The sequence below is a fragment of the Petaurus breviceps genome, unplaced genomic scaffold, assembly GCF_028583685.1.
Source record: "Petaurus breviceps papuanus isolate PSGF00001 unplaced genomic scaffold, PetGlider_PUasm1.0 174, whole genome shotgun sequence".
Taxonomy (NCBI): Eukaryota; Metazoa; Chordata; class Mammalia; order Diprotodontia; family Petauridae; genus Petaurus; species Petaurus breviceps.
The window spans coordinates 63289431-63307234 of NW_027185761.1; the positions used below are offsets into that span (position 1 = coordinate 63289431).

Consider the following 17804-nt stretch of genomic DNA (forward strand, 5'->3'; position numbering starts at 1 on the left):
CATCTAATCTCAATATATACAGAACCTGAAAAAAATTTCCTCTCTGAAATGCCCAGCAGTGAGGGGGAACCTCCCATCTCCCAAAGCAGCCCATTCCCGATGTGGGGGGGGGGGAGCAGCTCTAAGGATAAGGAATTGACTCCTGGCATTTAACCTAAATCTTCCTTTTCATAATTCTGATCTATTGCTCCTAGCCCAGTTCTCAGAGACCAAATGGATCAAGTCCAGCCCTTCAGATACTTGGAGAGGGCCGTTCTGTGGCTCCTGAGTCTTCTCTTCCTCAGGCTAAACATCCTCAGTGCCTCCAGACACCTGAACTCAGATCCTCTTGAGTCCAAGCCAGGTGTCTGCTATGCCAGCTGCCTTTCCTTTACCCCTTTTAAACGTCATCTTACGAAATTCATCCCAACGTACTGGCTTATCAGGTTTTTTTTTTTTTTGGGGGGGGGGGGGGAGGAATCCTGACTCAGTCATCCAAAGGGAGATAAATTTTCCAAACTCTGGGGCAGAGATGTTTCAATCAAACTCTCCAGAGCTTCATTTGTGCAAGAGTCCTCACATAGTCTGAAGAAGAATGGATGAATGAAAAAGCATTGAGTCAGCTCTTACTGTGTGCCGGACATTGTGCTAAGCAGCTTACTTGGGAATTCAGCTCCAGGAAGGCAGCCACACTAGCCAAGGTCATGGGGCAGGCTGCCTGATGGGCTTGAAGCTGGAGAGACTCGTGGTAAGGGGCACACACAGGAACCAAGGGACAGCCTCACTGCTCCGCCCCCGTCCCCATGCCTGCTTGCCCAGAATTATGGTTACTCCAAGCTCCATGAGGCAGCAGCCATCCTCATCAACCTTGTTTTCCCCCAAAGAGGGATAATAGACATGAAACTACGAAGTGTAGAGTGCTTCTGAGTTCAAATTGTCCTTTCATTCACTGTCTAGAGGGGAGCCTGGAGGAAACTGGGCACCCAAAGGTTAGCAGAGTGACGTGGAAGAAGTGAGAGCTTCAAAATCAGAGGGTCTCGGTTCTAATCCCAGTTCCACCACTGGGCACCACCTGTGTGACCTAAACCAGTCACTTAACCCCTCTCAGCCTTCATGGACTTATCTGTAAAAGGAGGGAGTTGCTATGGCTTCTGAGGGTCATTCCAGCCCTAGATCTAGGATATCATGTGTGGCCATGGGTAAGTCACTGAATGCCTTTAAAGGAAGGGTGGGACTTGATGGTTCTCAGGTCCCTTCTAGCTCTAAATCCAGAATCCTAAGATCCAATGATGGCTTTGCTGGGTGACCACAGATGTAGCTGGGGGCTTGTGCTATGAGGCCATGAGGCAAACTGGAAGCTTTAGAATCATACTTAGAGTGGCACTGTGGTCCCTCTGCACATCAATCTCTCCTGCTCAGATAGGCCCAGAATATCATAGAGCCTTCTCCTTCCTGCTCTGCCCCAACCCAGGCCATTGCCAAGCCCCTAGGAGGCCAAAGCAGGACCTCTTGTAGAATGGAACTTCAGAGGTCTTCCAGGCTAACCTTTTGCCTTGACAGGTGATAATTGCACTAATGGAGAGGTGGTACTGCCTAGTGGTGAGGGATCTGGCCTTGGTGCCAGGAAAACTCAGGCTCAAGGCCCTCTGACAGAGACTAGCTGGGGGTCCTGGGCACCGCTCTAAATTTCCAAGCTGAAGAATTGGTACAGGTCTACACTGACAGGAGTTTCCTCAACTGGTGACCTCCAAAGATCCAGTCCAAGAAATCCCCAGGAACTACAGACATTTGTTATAATGGCCTTTTGTCTATTGTTCAACTAGGGCATCTGTAATGCTGTGAAGCCTGTAAGGTGAACAGCACATGCAAAATTATCCCCATTTTACAGATGAGAAAATGGAGACAATCTTTACAAATTTGCAACAAAGATCCTCAGGTTGTGCGGCATCCAGTTTTTGTCCCTGGCTTTCTGTTTACCTTTTGCAATAATTTATCTTGTGAAAAACTTGCTTTTTTTAAGCTTGACAACTGCAAAGCCTGAGGCCTGGGAGGCACCTTAAAGGTCACTGAGTGCAAGCCCCTCATTCTGCATATGGGGAAGCTGAGGCTCCCTCTGGGTGATCCAGGCTCCCTTGGACACAGAGGCTTCTCCGTCCTTGCCTGAGTGTTTCTGTCAGGGGGTTAATTTTGGCTCACAAGGTCACATCTCAGTAAAAAGTGGCAGGCTCAAGCATGGCACCCCCCCACTCAGCCTTGTCAGGGCTTCAGTACACAGGCTCAGGGAAAACAACCTGTCATGGGCATTCATGTGACATCAATGCGTGGGGTCCTGGGACCCCCTTAGTACCTCTTACCCTCATGCCTTCAAATCGTGACAGGGCTCTCAGGGGCCTCAGAGCTCGTAGCGTCCGCAGCGACTTGATGGGGCCCATTTCTGCAAAGCCTAGTGTATTTGCCACAAGGCTAATTAGCGAGACCTGGGCAGAGACAAGAGGAGAGTGCGTGTGGTCAGCACCGACTCATGCTAGCTGGACCTCCCTTTCAGAGACGGGGCTGATGGGATGGGGCCGAGACAATGAAGCAGGCTTCACCTGTGACCAGAGAGCAAACAGGGTGGGGGGAGAGAATAGGGGCAGAACCAAGGCACATGGAGACTCATCCACCCCAGCTGTGTCCCACCAGATGTCAGTCATGCAGGGCGAAGGGGACCTAGGCTGCAGCAGTCTGTACTTGAATTGAGGCTCAGTTTACCCAGTGAATCAAACTGCTTATTAGAGAGCAGCTTTCACATGGACAGTCTGATGCTCCCTAGGAAGGTTATAGCAAATGAGATGCCAGATTAAAGCAAGGATGAAAACGAAGGAAGTTCCAAGGTATTTGGAGATCTCCTCCCCCGTCATCTGCTTTCTTTTGGTGAATTAATGGCTGTTTTCTCTCTTCTCTGTTTGTCAGGAGCCTTCAGAGGATTCTTTGCTGTGGCCCTGGAGGCTTGACCTCTTGGGTCATCCCTAGCGGCTTTCATCAGCAACAAAAATGGTCCTAGACATTCCCCTAGCACTTCCTGGTTACATAAGAGGGGAAGTTCATAATAACCCTTTGAAGCAGGCAGAGCAACCATTATCACCCACATGCCACAGAGAAGGGAACTGAAGTTCGGAGACGATGGAAGATTTGACCAAGAGCCCACAGCTAGGACGTGGTGGAGCTGGGCCCCGACCCAGCCCCAGGCTCCCAGCTCACATCACTTTACTTCAAATGGATTGGCGTGCACCGTGTATTTGGCGCCATGGGAAGGGAGGTGGTAAGTGGTTAACATGCACCTGTTTGTTCATACACTCATTTAGCATTTAACAAAAACCTACAGGTGAAGCCTGGGTACGGGGGGGGGACACAAAGTCGAGTAAGACATGGTCCCTGCTTATAGTCCTCAGTGGTAGGAAGACAATTACCAGCTTAGGAATCCTCTGTCAACAACATCTGGTCTTTGCTTGAAGCCCTCTAGTGATAGGGAACTCTCCCTACCTCCCAAGGCTGTCCATCCTATTGGCTAGCTCTCATTGTTAGGATGCTTTCTGTGGAGTCAAAGTCTGGCTCTGTAAGTCTCACCCTTGATCCCCATTGTGCCCTCTGGGGTCAAGCAGAAAGCCTCTAGTCCTTTTCCACATGCCTGATTTCAGGTACTTGAAGACAGTTGTTTGGTGATGAGGAAGGTAGAAAAGTGCCCTGGACTCTAAGCACCCCCCAAGGGACTCTCAGAGCAGCCAGTCTGTCGGATGCTTCTACAGGGGCTGGACCCCGGGCCCCCCTCTCAGCAGGATGTGCTAAAGGCAGGCAAGAGGGAGGAACAAGCTCCCACACCAGCCAGTCGGGGGTTTCTCCTGCTCATCCCCGGTCACAGAATCATGTCGGCTCTCTCTGACCACAGCTCCTTCATCTTGGCTCATGTCTTTGGAGGATTCCCCTTCCCACTAATTGCTGGGAATGGTTATTGGCTGAGCCTGGCCAGCCTCAAGGGATGTTCTCCTTAGAGGGGCTGGGGCTCCATCAGAGCCTGATGAGTCTCCTAGTGCAGATAGGAGAGATGCTGAGAAGGGGGAAGGCGGGGAGACCAGCTGAAGAAGAGCCTTGGTTCTTGGCACACAGACATGCTAGAAGTGGGACAGCAGAGAGGGGAAGAGCTTACTTGGCTTCTCTGCCATTTTCAAGAAGCCTTATTTTTTTGCCATCATCAACCAATCAATCAGCATTTACTCAGCACCGACTTATGTACCAGGCACTGTCCAAATACTGGCTGGGGCAGGGGGAGTGAAGGGAGAAGGGCCCGTCCCCCATCTCTGCCCTTCCAGCTCATGGGCTCAGCTCAGTGGATTTGTTCCACTCCAGCATTTCATGGCATCCCCTCAGCTCAGCCGTGGCAGGCCCTTCTTTACTTTACACCAGTCCCTGATGGCTGGCAATGGATCACCAATGGAAAATACCCTGCCTTGTCCCCGTGCGCTCCCTCCCCCCCATGCTGGCTGTTCTGTCTGACTGACTGGAGAATCTCTGGCCCAGGATGGAGCAGCTCACCTATTCCCCACCCACAGAACTGTAACCAGCAGTTCACAGCATCACAGATAGAGCTAGCAGGAACCTTGGAGACCAATCCCCCCATTTTACAGACGAATAACAGACTGAGTTAGGTGACTTGTCTAGAGTCATTCAGATGGCAAGTGCCAGAAGCAGGATTTGAACCCAGGCCTCCTTGGATGCAGGGCCTGGCCCCTGTCTGTTATGTCACACTGCCTCTGGCACACACTGGCTGAGGGACCTCAGACAAATCACCCCGGGCACTCTCTAAACAGATACCAATCTGTGTGTATAAGGAGTTAGCCTGATGAAATAATAGGTCAAGCCTGAAAAAAGACTAAAATCTTGCTGACTATGTGCCAAGATCGACTGTTTCTACTGGGGAAGGCTCACAGGTGTCAGCACCTCTAAATCCCAGCACCCTAGGGCCCAAGCCCTGCCACCTTGCCTTGGTTACACCGGGGCCTCCTGCCTACGTCCTCCAAGCCTTGATCAGCTTCAGCAAGAAGGCCATTGCTGCCCATTGTGCAGCCCTACCCTCAAACCAACCCTGCCCATGGACGTGTGTGAACATTCGGGTGTGACCCTCTCAGAGTCTGCAGCCCCCAGCCTCCCTTGCACAGCCCTTTGCTGGGCATCAGAGCTTGGCGATGCCTCCCTGTGTCACATGCCACAGCTGAGCTTGTCAAACTCCTGCCTCGGGCTTGAGCTGAGCTGACAGTCGGCTGCTTCCTCCATCTCTGGCCCGACTTCAGAGGCTGCTCTGTCTCTGTCCCTTCCCAGCTCTGGTTCTCTGAGTCAGTGTGGGCTTTGGGGCTCTCCTTGGCCATCTCTACCCAGATCAAGAGGACTCCCGGGTCCATGCCTGGGCTTCTCGACCCACACAGGCATTTGTCTGGGACCCCCATTAGACAAGCATCTTGAGTCACCTCCCCGCTACAGGCTCACCAGCACATCCTGACCCTGCCCTCATGTCCTTTCTATCCAGGTGTCCCTTGTCATCTTCCTTCCTGCTTAACAAATCAGCTCTCTCCTCTCTGGCTCGTGCTATGTATTTCCCTCACTCCACTCGTGCCCCTGTGGTTTAGAGGATCAGATCCTCAGCCACTCCGCCCTCCGGACTCTCCATGGTTTCCAGGGTGGGCCAGAGCAGAGCCAGTGCTGACAGATACGGCAGCCCATGGCTTCCACAGATGATGGCTCCTGTCTCTGACCTCTGGCATCAAGCAGAAGGATGATGTCTCATCCCCATAGCAGCCCTTCAAATATGTGAAAACACTGATGATGAGATGACAGGCCCAGAGGAGAATTCAAAGCAATGGAGGCCAGGCCTCTCATTATAAAGATGAGGAAACTGAGCCCAGGGAGGTCCTCCTGTCCCTAGGATCCTACACAGACTCTCAAGAACAGTCTGAGACATTCCTCTTCTCCACTGATCAACACTTCCAAGTGCCTACTGTGGTACTGGGGCTGCAATGACAAAAACAAGTGCTCCAAGCTCTTTGGGTGCTCACTGTCTTTCAGGGGAAGGGTCTGCCACACAGATGGGCACTCAGCTGGGATGAGTCCTAGGCAGGCGCATGGATGCTACCTCAGCCCCAGATCCCCCTAGGAAGGAGTGCTGGGTGCATAAGGGGGACTGATGGGCGCTAGTCGCTGTGCAGAGAACACGCTGTCCCCAGAAGTGCTGTAGAGTGGACCTCAGTGACAGGTGGAGTGCCCTTCCCCTGGGCCCGGGGCAAGGAGGCAGAGGTAGAACAATATGGCGGCTTGAGAGGAGGCAAGAAAGCCTGAAGACCAGATGGGATGCATGCAGCCTGCTGGGTTCCCACCCCCTCCACCCTTGCCTCTGCGTTCCTTTCTTTCATGACACAGATGAGGAGCTGAAATCCGCCATGTGCTTTTAAGATAATTTCCCCAGAACACAAATTGAGTTGTTTGGGAACAAAACTGATTACAGCAGATTGGGCAATTACTAGGGAGGAAAGTGGATTTTACCTTGGCAGTCAGCGGGGACCAAGCATCAGGGGCAGGCTCTGCCAGCCTCTCCCTATCAATACTCACCTCTTCAACAAGCACCTTAGTTGGCATGCAGAGACAATGCGACCTGGGACCCTCACCCTGTCCCAGCCTGGCTCCTTCCGAGCTTCCTTCTGAGCTCTGCCCTCTCTCTCTGAGTGAACTGAACCAGTGGCATTGGCAGGGAGGGGCTCCAAAGACCCCTACACCTGGCCACACTATGTGGCATTCATTGGTATGTTAAGCCTGCCTCTCTATATCTGCCTACCTCCAAGCACTCCTGTTTCCATAAAGGACCACCATCCTTCTCCTTGGTCTTGAGGTCAGCCCTTCTGATTCTCCTCCCACCATCTTAAAATGGGATGAATCATGATTTCCTACATTAAAACTGTGTTTGTAGAATTCTGAGTGGACATGAAGCCCTGGGCCAGTGTGGTGCTATGGACAGAACCCTGCATCTGGGGTCAGCAGACCTGGGTCTGGACTCTGGTGCTGTTCCTAGTTGTATGATCTAAGGCAAGACATTTCAGCTCTCTGTGCCTCAGTTTCCCCATTTATAAAACAAGGGAGTTGGACTTGGATAGGCTACCTCTAAGGTCCCTTCTAGGACTACACCTAACACACACACACACTCTCTCTCTCTCTCTCTCTCTCTCTCTCTCTCTCTCTCTCTCTCTCTCTCTCTCTCTCTCTCTCTCTCTCTCTCGGCACCCCCTCCACCTCAGCTTCCCCAAATGAGGGGGTTAGATTAAATTGCCTCTAAGGTCCCTTCCAGCTCTCTAGCTATGACTTGATGAGTTGCCAAAATTTTGGAGTATATTAAACAGATGGTTGGTGAATATTTAGAAAGAGGAGCAGTGATTATCAAGAGCCAGCCTGGCTTCATCAAGAAGAAGTCACCCCAGGCCGAGTGTCTTTCCTTCTCTGTAGGGTCACCAGACTGCTAAATCAGGAAAATGCCCCATCCATGGTTCACCTAGTTATTGGCAGAACATTTGATAAAGTCTCTCCTGCTCTTCTGGTGGCCAGTAAGTGGGTTTGATGATAGCACAGAGCCAAAACCAGAGGAATCAAACAGTTTGGTGCTAACTTGGAAGGAGGTCTCCAGTGGAGTGCCTGGGGGATCTGTGTTCAGCCCTGGAACACTCATCATACGTATTAATGATCCAGGTGACATTCTCATTCACATTTGTAGGTGACACAAAGTTGGGAGGGATAAACAATTCTGGCTGGCAGGTTTAGGATTCAGAAAGATATCTTGGAAATCTAGCAGAGCGGACTGTATCTAAGGTAAATTTAATAGGGCTAAAGGTAAACTCTTACACTTGGATTAGAAAAAAATCTAATATAAGATGGAAAAGGTGTGGATGAAAAATAACTCATTTTGGAAAAGATCTGGGGTTTTTAGTTCATGCCGAGCCAATAGTGTGATACAGCAGCCAAGAATTCTGATGTGATTGTTACATTAATGTCACATTAAGAGAGGTCTCAGCCTTTCTTTACTTAGCTCTAGAAGTCAGAACCAAAAGCAAAGGATGGCAGCTACAAAGTGGCAAATTCAGGCTTTTAGAAGAAAACATCTCCCAGTGTAAGGGAGTGTGATGGCAGACTGTGGGCTCTTCCACACCGGGGGTCTTCAAGCAAAGGCAAGGAGCCTGACAAGACAAACCATCCTAATGAATTCAGACATTACATCTGTACTGCTCTGGCCAGACAAGCACAGATCCAAGCCCATTTTTTTTCTTTCCCTTTCTAGTAAAGGGAAAGTGTCAGGGTTTTTCCCTCAGTGTCAGGGGTCTGAATTCACCCAACAAAGAAACAGGCCAGTTTGGAAATGGGTCCAGGTCTGGATTCCTGGATACAAGAGACACCCTCTGGGGTAATTTTTTTTCCCTTTGGTATTCACAGTTTCTGTAATGTGGTTGAAGGCTGTGGGAACTGGGTCACATTCTAAGATGATGGGTCCGGAGCCTCAGGGCCACAAGGGGGTGGCAACAGTAGATGTGGCCTTAAACTTAACTCTAAAAAGGCTATCCTTACATGGTGCTAAGTCACATCCTCAGAATTATGGATTTAGAGCTGGAAGGGAACTCAGAGCACAGTTAGTCCAACTCTGTCATTTTACAGGGGAGGAAACTGAGACTTATCAGGGCTATGCAACTGGCCAGCCACCATCAGAGGCAGGATTTGAACCCTACTCATCAGGCCAGCATTTTTTCTGCCATACAGATGATATGTCATGAATGCCCTGTGATCACTGTCTCTCTTGCTGTGCTTGGTGCACACTGCCCCTGACTTTGGACCTTCCAAGCCTGGGCTAGGGCAACGGCTTCCAGCTGAGATGCCTGGATCCTCTGTCTTTGGGAGCTCCTGGCTTTGATGCTGGCCCAGCGCTCTGTTTACTCACTTGGATATCACATTGGAGTTTTTGTTCTCAGACTTAATTCCCAACTTCCTGCCCATCCCTCTGGATCCATCCCAGGCTTGGTGAACTCCTGGCTCAGCCCCAGGTCTAGCTTTCTGCTTATCTGTTTGGACCATGCCCTTTGCTTCCGATGAACCTGTTCTTTGCCACTGAAGTCCCACCCCACTCTCTGCCTCCCTCATCTTCTCTCATAGGAAGAGTGGACTCAATACAGCTCATTATCACTGGGGGCAACATAAAGGCATCATCACTGAGGGCAATACTGAATGGATGCAGCTTTAATGTAGAATTGCAGACACCATGCTAGGTGGTAGAGGAGACATTTTCGGGCAGGAGCCTTTACTAGAATCTCTCTCGTATATCAAGGAGGTATCGTGGCTGAGTCATTTCTGACTCTTTGTGACCCTATTTGGGGTTTTCTTGGGAAAGATACTGGAGGGGCTTGCCAATTCCTTCTCCAGCTCATTTTACAAAGAGGAAACTGAGGCTTGCCCAGGTCACCCAGCTAGTCAGGGTCTGAGGCTGGATTTGAACTTACTAAAGTGAGTCTTCCTAACTCCAGGCCTGGCACTCTATTCACTGCACCACCCAGCTGCCCACCAAGTAGGTGACCCAAAGCCTCCTATATTCCTGTGAGAAGCCCCTTGTCGGCTCTCTTTATACGCTGATTCCATGTTGTTTCTTGTTTTTATCCCTCGCACAAATCCCGGATCTGCCTGATGTCTAGTCACTACCCTCCACGTCTGTGCCATTTTGTAATGCCCCCTGTTGGAGCAGAGACTAGGGGGTGGAGGGTGCTGTGCACACAGCTTTCTTTGTACAACAATGTATGCACAAGGAATTATTGGCTACAACAATGATGGTGACGTGACAGTGATAGTAGTGGTGATGAAAGTAATGATGGCCATTGGAGAAGCGGAGATGGCGATTACAGTGCCATCGGAAGTGATACTAGAAATGAATTTGGTAATGGCTGTGATGGTGGTAATTACAAGGGGGAGGAGGAAGAGGAAGATTTTGATATTAGCTTGGTGGTGAGGGAGTGAGGAATACGGTTCTGGTGACACTCATAGCAGTGGTGACTGTCGTGATGGCTGTGATGAAGACGAGATGGGCGATGGCGGCAACAGCGTCCACGCTGTGGTTGTGGCAATGATGGCAAGAGGGATCATGGAGATGGCACCGATGGGGGCCATGGAGATGGCACCGATGGGGGCGATGGAGATGGCACCGATGGGGGCCATGGAGATGGCTACAATGGAGACAATGGCCGTGGTGGGGGTGGCAAGGGTGACGATGGAGAGAATGGTCATAGGCTGAGTGTCAAAGATGGTGGGGACTAGGATGACAACGGTGACAAGAGTAAGAGTGAGGAGGCAGAAGTGTTGATGCTGTGAGAGCAGCGTTGGTGGTGTTGATGACAGGGTTCAGGTGCTGATGGTGACAGTGATGGTGGGAGCACTTGTGTCAGTGGTGATGAGGACTATGGTGGCCAAGGAGGAGTGTGAGGGTGGTGGTGGACAGTAATCATAGTGGGAAGAGAATTATTATGCTGGTGACGACGGCACTAAGGAAGATGGTGGTGATGGTAATGATAAATCACTGGCCAGTCTCAGGATAGGGACAGCTCATAATAACAACACCTGGCATCTACATAGCGCTTCACCAAAACGCTGTACAAATGTGATCCCATTTTATCCTCACAACGCATCTGGGAGGCAGGCACTGTTATCCTCATTTTACAGAAGAGGAAATGACCTGTCCAGGGTCACACAGACAGGCAGGATTCACATTCAGGTCTTCCTGATTCTAAATCTTGTACTCTGTGCACTCACTGCCTGGGGCAGATGGAAAGCTTCTATGCTTTTCTTTCCCAAGGGGAGGTAATACACCAATGTGCTTTCAGACCATCTGGTGTCCTCATTATCCCTTATCCCCACCTTCCCCAACTCCTGAGATATTCAGTTCCTGGCAGCCTCAAAACACTGGAAAAAGCCCAGTTTCATTGGCGCCCTTGGGACCCGAGCAGAAATTGTATGGATCCTGTAAAAGGAAGACCTCTAGCTCTGGACTTGGGGGAATCCCCTGACTCTCTGTGTGACCCTGGGCAAAACGGTCCCCTGCTAAGCCTCATTTCCTCATCTGTGAAATAGGGTTAATCACGCCTGTTCAGGCTCCTGCAAAGAGCTCTTTGGTATCTGATGAGACTTTGTATGGGAAACATCTGGCAGCAACAGAATTCCATCCAGATGTGTGGGGCGTGTGGAGCTCAGCAAGCAGGTATTATCCCTTAATGATTCATTGGTCATGGGGACGAGGAGACTGTGGCTAATGGAAAGCCGGATGTCAAAGCGAAGCAGCTGGTCTGTCTCCTTCATTCCCGAGCCACTTCCTTCCCTCCCTTTCCTCATGAGAAGGCCCCTAGGTGGAGGGGGAAGGGAACAGAGAGGACCCAACACACAGGTCTCAGTCAATTCTCAGCCATTCCCAGGCTGGAAGCCCCGACGGATAGTAGCAGGGTCTAGAGGGTCCAGAGACCCCCTGCTCTCCCCCTTTGCTCTCTCCCTTTCTAACCTAACCCTCTGACACTGGCAGTAGACTTCCCCCCACCCTTCCAGCCCAGTGGGCCACAGTTCCCAGAAGGCGCCCCCATTTCAGGCAAAGGGTCATTTTCACGGTGCCCCCCCCACTCCCAATGGCTCATACCAGTCCCACTTCCTGAGACATCCTCCCCCTCTCCAGCTCTGCCCATCTATCTGCTAGGAGAAGCCTTCCTTCCTCAGACAGCATCTTCCCTTGCTCTCATCAACCCTCAATGACCTCCTCCACTGACCACCTTCCTGCAGCACTTATGGTCTGTACTGCCTCTCCACGCTCAGTAGCCACCAAAGGCCTTGGCTTTATTCTCTGATTGTTCTATACACGTACAGCTTGTCTCTGAAAGCACTAGCCTGAGAGTGCTTTCCTGAGGCAGCGAATGGTTTCTCCTTTTTCCTTTTTCTCCCTAAGTGCATGGAGTCTAGCACGTGTCAAGGTACTGGGATAGAAAGCAGTGCTGCTTCGTTTATCGATTATCTCTGCCCACACGGTCCAACAGCGTCTCTCATGTCCCTGGCTCTCCCCTTCAGCCCCCACCCCTTCCCCTCTCCCCTCTCCTCCCCTTCCCTCTTTTCTCCTCTCAGACCCCACCCCTTTCCCTCTCCCCTCCCCTCCTCTTTTCTCCTCTCTGCTCCCTTCCCCATCCTCTCCTTTCTTTCAATCCCTAAAACAACAGGTGCTCTTCCAGGGAGAAGAGCGGTTCCCGGCTTAAACTGGGAGATGAGCCGAGTAGGGTCGGAGTCACAGACCTCAGAGGCCCATCTAGTCCAGGCTCCTCATTTTTCAGATAAGAACATGGAGGCAGAGGAAGCTTAAGGGACTTTCTGAGTTAGGATTTGAATTCGGGTCCTCTGAGGCCCAATTCAGGGCCCATGCACGCTGTATCACGGCTCTGCACACCGGACACAGAGACCACCGGCCTGGGGAAGCTGGGAAGCAGCAGGAGGCATACACTGTGGGAACGGTTGGGAGTAGACGGGCTCTGCGCTCTGTTCCGCCTCTGCCACTCTAAGAGCAGTCCGCAGTACTCAGACCCTATTTCTGGTCCCGGGTCCCCTGTCTCAGGAGGGACATGAATAAGCTGGAGCTCAGCGACGATCGGTCCGAGGGATTGGAGACCTTCAGCTTGGGGTGGGAGGACACAGCTGCTGCCATCACACCATTATCCTCATCATGGTTCACAATTATATGATGCCTACTATGCGCCAGATGCTGTGCTAAGTGGCTTTGCAATTGTCTCATTTGGTCCTCGTGACAGCCCCAGGAGGGAGATGCTATTATTGCCTCTGCCTCCATTTTACAGATGAGGAAACTGAGGCAAACAGAGGTGGAGTGCCTTGCTTAGGGTCCTGCAGCTAATAAGTGTTTGAGGCTGTATTTGAACTCAGGTCTTACTGACTCCAGGCTTGGCACTCTATGCACTACGGCACCCCCTAGCGGCCCCATTTTAGGGGTATTTATCAAGAAGGCCATAGCAGAATCAGACTTGTCCCACCTGGTCCAAGGTGGAAGACCCCAGAGGGAGGCCTGGAAGTTCTAAGGGGGCAGATTTAGGCTCATTATAAGTACAAAGTTCCCCAGCCCTGGGAGCCATCCTAAGTACAATGGGTTCCCATGGGAGGCTCCCCAAAAGACTCCCAAGCACTGGGGGTCCTTAGGAGGAGACCGGACAACCCTCTGTCAGGGACGTTGTAGATGGGATTCATGTTCTGGGCTGGGGCTTGGAAGAGGGGGACCTCTGACATGTCTTCCAGGTCCCATCTCCTATACTTGATCAATTTACAAGTCCAAGGAGGGCCTGGACAGCCCTCTCCGACACCTGTGGATCTACAGATCTCTCTGCTGAAAGCCTCTGAAGCACGTCCTCTGCTCCTCTTTCCCACAAGCCTTTCTGGGGACCACTTACCTTCTCATTCTTGTGCTGATGATGGACAGCCCCCCCCCCCTGCCCTTTCCCCTGCCCTCCTCCCAGGGCCCTGCTGGAACTTACATCCACGATGAGGAAGTCCAGCCAGCACCAAGCGTTGGTGAAATACTTCTTAAAGCCATAGGCCACCCACTTGAGCAGCATCTCGAGAACAAAGATGTAAGTGAACATCTTGTCAGCATATTCCAGGAGGACTTTGATGGTCTTACGCTCCTCCAGGTAGATGTCCTCAAAGGCCTGGACCAGAAGGTAACAAAAGATGATGGAATGACATACTGAGGAGGTGCCTTTGACTGGGGAGGAATGGGCTGCCTGCAAGGTAGTGAGCTCCCTGTCAATGGCTATGGTGAGGTAGAGGCAGGATGGCCAGCTCTCAGGGATACCGAGGAAGGGATACAATTCTTCCCTTGGTGGGGTTGAGTTAGATAACTTTTAATAATCCTTCTGACTCAGTTCCAAGATTTGGGGTTGATTTTGCTTCTGGGTCTCTACATAGGCTCTCCCCCAATCCTGGAACATGCTTCACCCTCACTCTGCCTTGAATCAGTTCTTGGCTTTCTTTGAGACTCAGCCTAGGCTCCCTTTCCTAAATGATGGTCCCTCCAACGGCTAGGGGCTGACCCCATCTTGACATCACTTTTTATTTCTTCATCTGTCCAAACAGGAATAGAATGGACACTCCCTGGGGGCAGGCACTACTTCATTTCTGGGCCTGGCATGGTACTTGGCACAGAGGCTTGATTCTAAGATTTGACCATTCCATTGCTAAATAGAATTGCCCCAGGTGTCCTATATCCTGCTAATCAGAGTCCCAGGTCCAATATGTAAACTCCGGGACACGGTCCCTCAGCCAAGGGCAGTATCGGTTAATTGCTGGGGTCCTTGTTGAAGAACTTCTGGGTTAAGGCTGTTCATTTCTGCTCACAGTTGGCTGGAAGCAACAGGTGTGACCCATGAGACATGTGTGGGGTTGGGAGGCCACTGCACAGCAGGGCTTCCAGAAGGCAGAAACATCAGCATGATGTTTTGGGGCGGCTGACTAGGGCTGAGCCTCACGCTGTCCCTTAACCTTGGTCCTGTGATCTCAGCAAGGCAAACCCCACAAGGGATCAAGATTGTAAGGGACCTCAAAGGCCTTCTAGGACAACCTTTTTACATATGGGGAAACTGAGGCTGGGCGGATGAAGCAGCCTCATAGGACTGTAGATTTCAGAAGCCTCGAGTTTGCCTCAGCTGATACCAGCATCTCCCTCTCTGCTTATCACCCATCCACGCAGAGGTGTCGGCTGCCCTGGCCCGCCAGCCTGTCTCCCTTGGCGGCACACAGTGCTTACTTCCTTGGGTGCCTGGCTCTTGGTATGTGACTGACTTTGTGTCTGCCGTCTGTCTCCTGTTTGCAGCCAAAACATGTTTCCTGCTCTGACAGAGTAGGCTGAATCGGCAATATGCTAAGTAGTTTTGTTTTTTTAAACAGCAATAAACAAAAGTGCTTTTAGCCAAGCGCAGCCTACATGGGCCAGCACTGGTGGAAGGGACCACCCGACAATCACCACTTGGTGCTCTCAGGACAGACTGAGACTAATCACTGCATTGTCCCAAGGCAGGCTGCCCCCCAGCCTTTGGAGGGGCCAGGATTTCCAACCTGCCCGTCTACACAAGTCAAAGCTAGGTCTACACCGAGAGTAGAACCAGCTCTGCTGAGGGCCGATGATTAATCCACCTAATCCTCTCTGGCTCAGCCCCATCTCCTCCAGGGCCCTGGAAGGCAGAGCTGTGGAAAACCAGCTCTTTCTGCTGAGCTTGTAGGAAATTATTGTCCAAGCCTTGCCTGTCCTTTGGGACTCAAGTCAAGCCTCACCCCCTACGTGAAGCCCTCCCAGATTGCCCAGCCCACATCAGCCTTCAGACCTTTCAGCAAATGAACGCACTCTCTGGTGCTAGAGGGAATAGGAAGAGGCCTGGCAAGGCACTTACCCCCACTGCCCTCATTGTACAGATGAGGGAAAATGAGGCCCAGAGGCAGATATGGGATTTGATCCTAAATGCTTCACTGCCCCTGGCTGTTTCATGCATGTGAGTCCCATCTCCCCAATCAGAGTGAAAGCTCCCTGAGGTCTGGCCTCCCCAGCACCTGGCACAGGGGGGTCTGGGCTCCTACAAAGCCTTGCAGAAGGGAAGGTCAGAATGGTTGGTCTTGTTTCTTCTTGCTCAAGGTGGGTATGACTTGAATGGACTGTCTCTGGACAGATGACCCTATCTGAGGCCCTGAACTGAGAGTCAGGAGACCTGGGTTTGAATCCCAGCACCCCCACTACCTGGGTTACCTTGGAGAAATGGCTTCCCCTCACTAGGCCTTGGTTTGCTCATCTGTCGGGTGAGGGGTTGGACCCTCTGGCTTCTGAGCTCCCTTCCAGTCTAGACTGTGGGTCTTCTGATCCCTGGAGTAGCTTTCAGGGCAATGAACCTTGACTATTGAGGACCTTCCATAAGGGAAATGGGCATCTCCCCCAACCCCAATCCCCTACCAAAGGACAAAAGCTCCCACTGAGGTCTGTGTCAAGGACTGGAGCCCCTGGGAGCCCAGGAGGGGAGGCCTTGGACCCTACGCTGCCCCTGAACAGACAGCAGTTTTTATAAACAATGTTGGGTCCTGAAGGTTCCTGGAGAGCTGGCTGGTGACAGGCATCCCTGCTCTGGGCTGTCCTCAAGGCCCCTGGGAAGCAGCCCCCTGCCTTCCTGCACCCTCTGCTGCCCCCCCCCCCTCGGGGCTCCCTGCACTCCGCCCCAAGGCACTGACCAGGGCACCGCTGCTCAGCAGAATCATGAAGATGATGAAGGTCTCGAACCAGCTGTGCTCCACAATGCGGTAGCATGTCTTCCGGAGTCTCCACCAGACCTTGCCGGGAAACTGCGTTGTGTCCACCGTGCAGCAGGGACAGCGCCGGACACAGCCTGGGGTGCGGGGAAGAGGAGGCAAGATGGCACCGGGGCTGGGACCTTCCACTCCCATCCCAATAGATTTCACCGAATGAAAGAATGATGGAGAAGTGAGAGGTGGGCTGGTAACAGGCCAGGCCCCAGAGCTGTCCAAGCTTATTCCTCTATCCCAGAGCAAACCCCGGCCCTGTCCGACCCAGAGAGCATCTTGGCGGGCAGGATTCTAGCTGGGTTGTTACAGCTCCAAGGCTAGCATTCTCTCCAACGCATTTTGTGTGCAAGTGGGCACACACACACACACACACTTATAGCTATATAAAGCTAGAGTTTAATGTATTATGTTGGAAGCAAATGAGGTTTTCTGAATGAAGCACCTTTCGGCTCTTTAAGCATTATCTAAGGGGAGGCCCTCTTCTCTCCTCTTCTGCAGGAGAGTCCATTGACTTCATTTTCATCTCATTTGAGAAGGACAAAATCCCAGGGAGCAGCCCACAGCGCTCCTCCAATCCAATGCCTCCCCCCAAAGAAGGCCACAATCGCAGGGATGTGACACAAGCCCATGCATCACAAACATCCCCACACACCAGAAATGGAGCGATGCCCTGCACCCAGCCCAGAGCTTGGCAGACAGCTGGTACTTAAATGCCCACTGACTGAGCGACAGTCATTCCCTCATCCTCTCTCAGCAGAGGACAGCAGCCCCGGGGGGTCTGGCCCCGGGGACAGGACACAGGCACAGAGGAGGCTCTGGGGCTCGCTCCTCACCCTCGGTGAAGCAGTCCTCAGGGTCCTTGACATCCTCCCCCAGGTCTGCGATCTTCTCCAGGAGGTCGGCGGTGTTGGTCATGTCCGCTGTGCTGCCCTCAGAGTAGGTATCATCGTCCTGTCTCTGCTGGTGGGAGAGGACGATGGGAGAGCCTGGTGAGAGCTGGTGGACCCAGCAGCAGCTGCTGGGTCTTTGGGGTCTTATCCCTCACAGCTCTGCTCTGGCCAGGCCTCCAGGGTCCAGCTCTGTGGGCTGAAAGGGACCTGAGTGGGCACTGAGACCATCCCTTCCCCAGCTCCTGTTTCTCCTCCCCCCTCCCCCCATTCCAAACCTGGGAACAGGCCCAGGGAAGTATCAGGCTTGCCCAAGGGCATCATGGGTATTTATCGAGGATTTGAATTCGGCTCTTTGTGAGTCTAAGGCCGCACTCTTATCTCTTACCCACTTTGAATTGGGTTGTGGAGGAAAATCAGGAGTTGGTAAGACCCAAGCCTCACAAAACGCTCAGGGGAGTCTCAGAGGAGCCCTGAGAATAAAGTAATTCAGTCATTATTCCCATTTTACAGATTAGAGAGCTATGGATC

General features: G+C 51.9%; 1 protein-coding gene across 1 annotated transcript in view; it reads right to left on the reverse strand.

Annotated features, from left to right (window-relative positions):
- Positions 1-17804, reverse strand: part of SCN5A (sodium voltage-gated channel alpha subunit 5) — a 182307-nt gene that overhangs the window by 14751 nt on the left and 149752 nt on the right. Inside the window, exons 18-21 of the mRNA XM_069084320.1 lie at positions 17220-17346; positions 16315-16469; positions 13581-13754; positions 2334-2456 (exon numbers count right to left, since the gene is read on the reverse strand). Coding sequence (XP_068940421.1) covers positions 2334-2456; positions 13581-13754; positions 16315-16469; positions 17220-17346 — 579 coding nt within the window. The remainder of the gene's footprint in view (positions 1-2333; positions 2457-13580; positions 13755-16314; positions 16470-17219; positions 17347-17804) is intronic.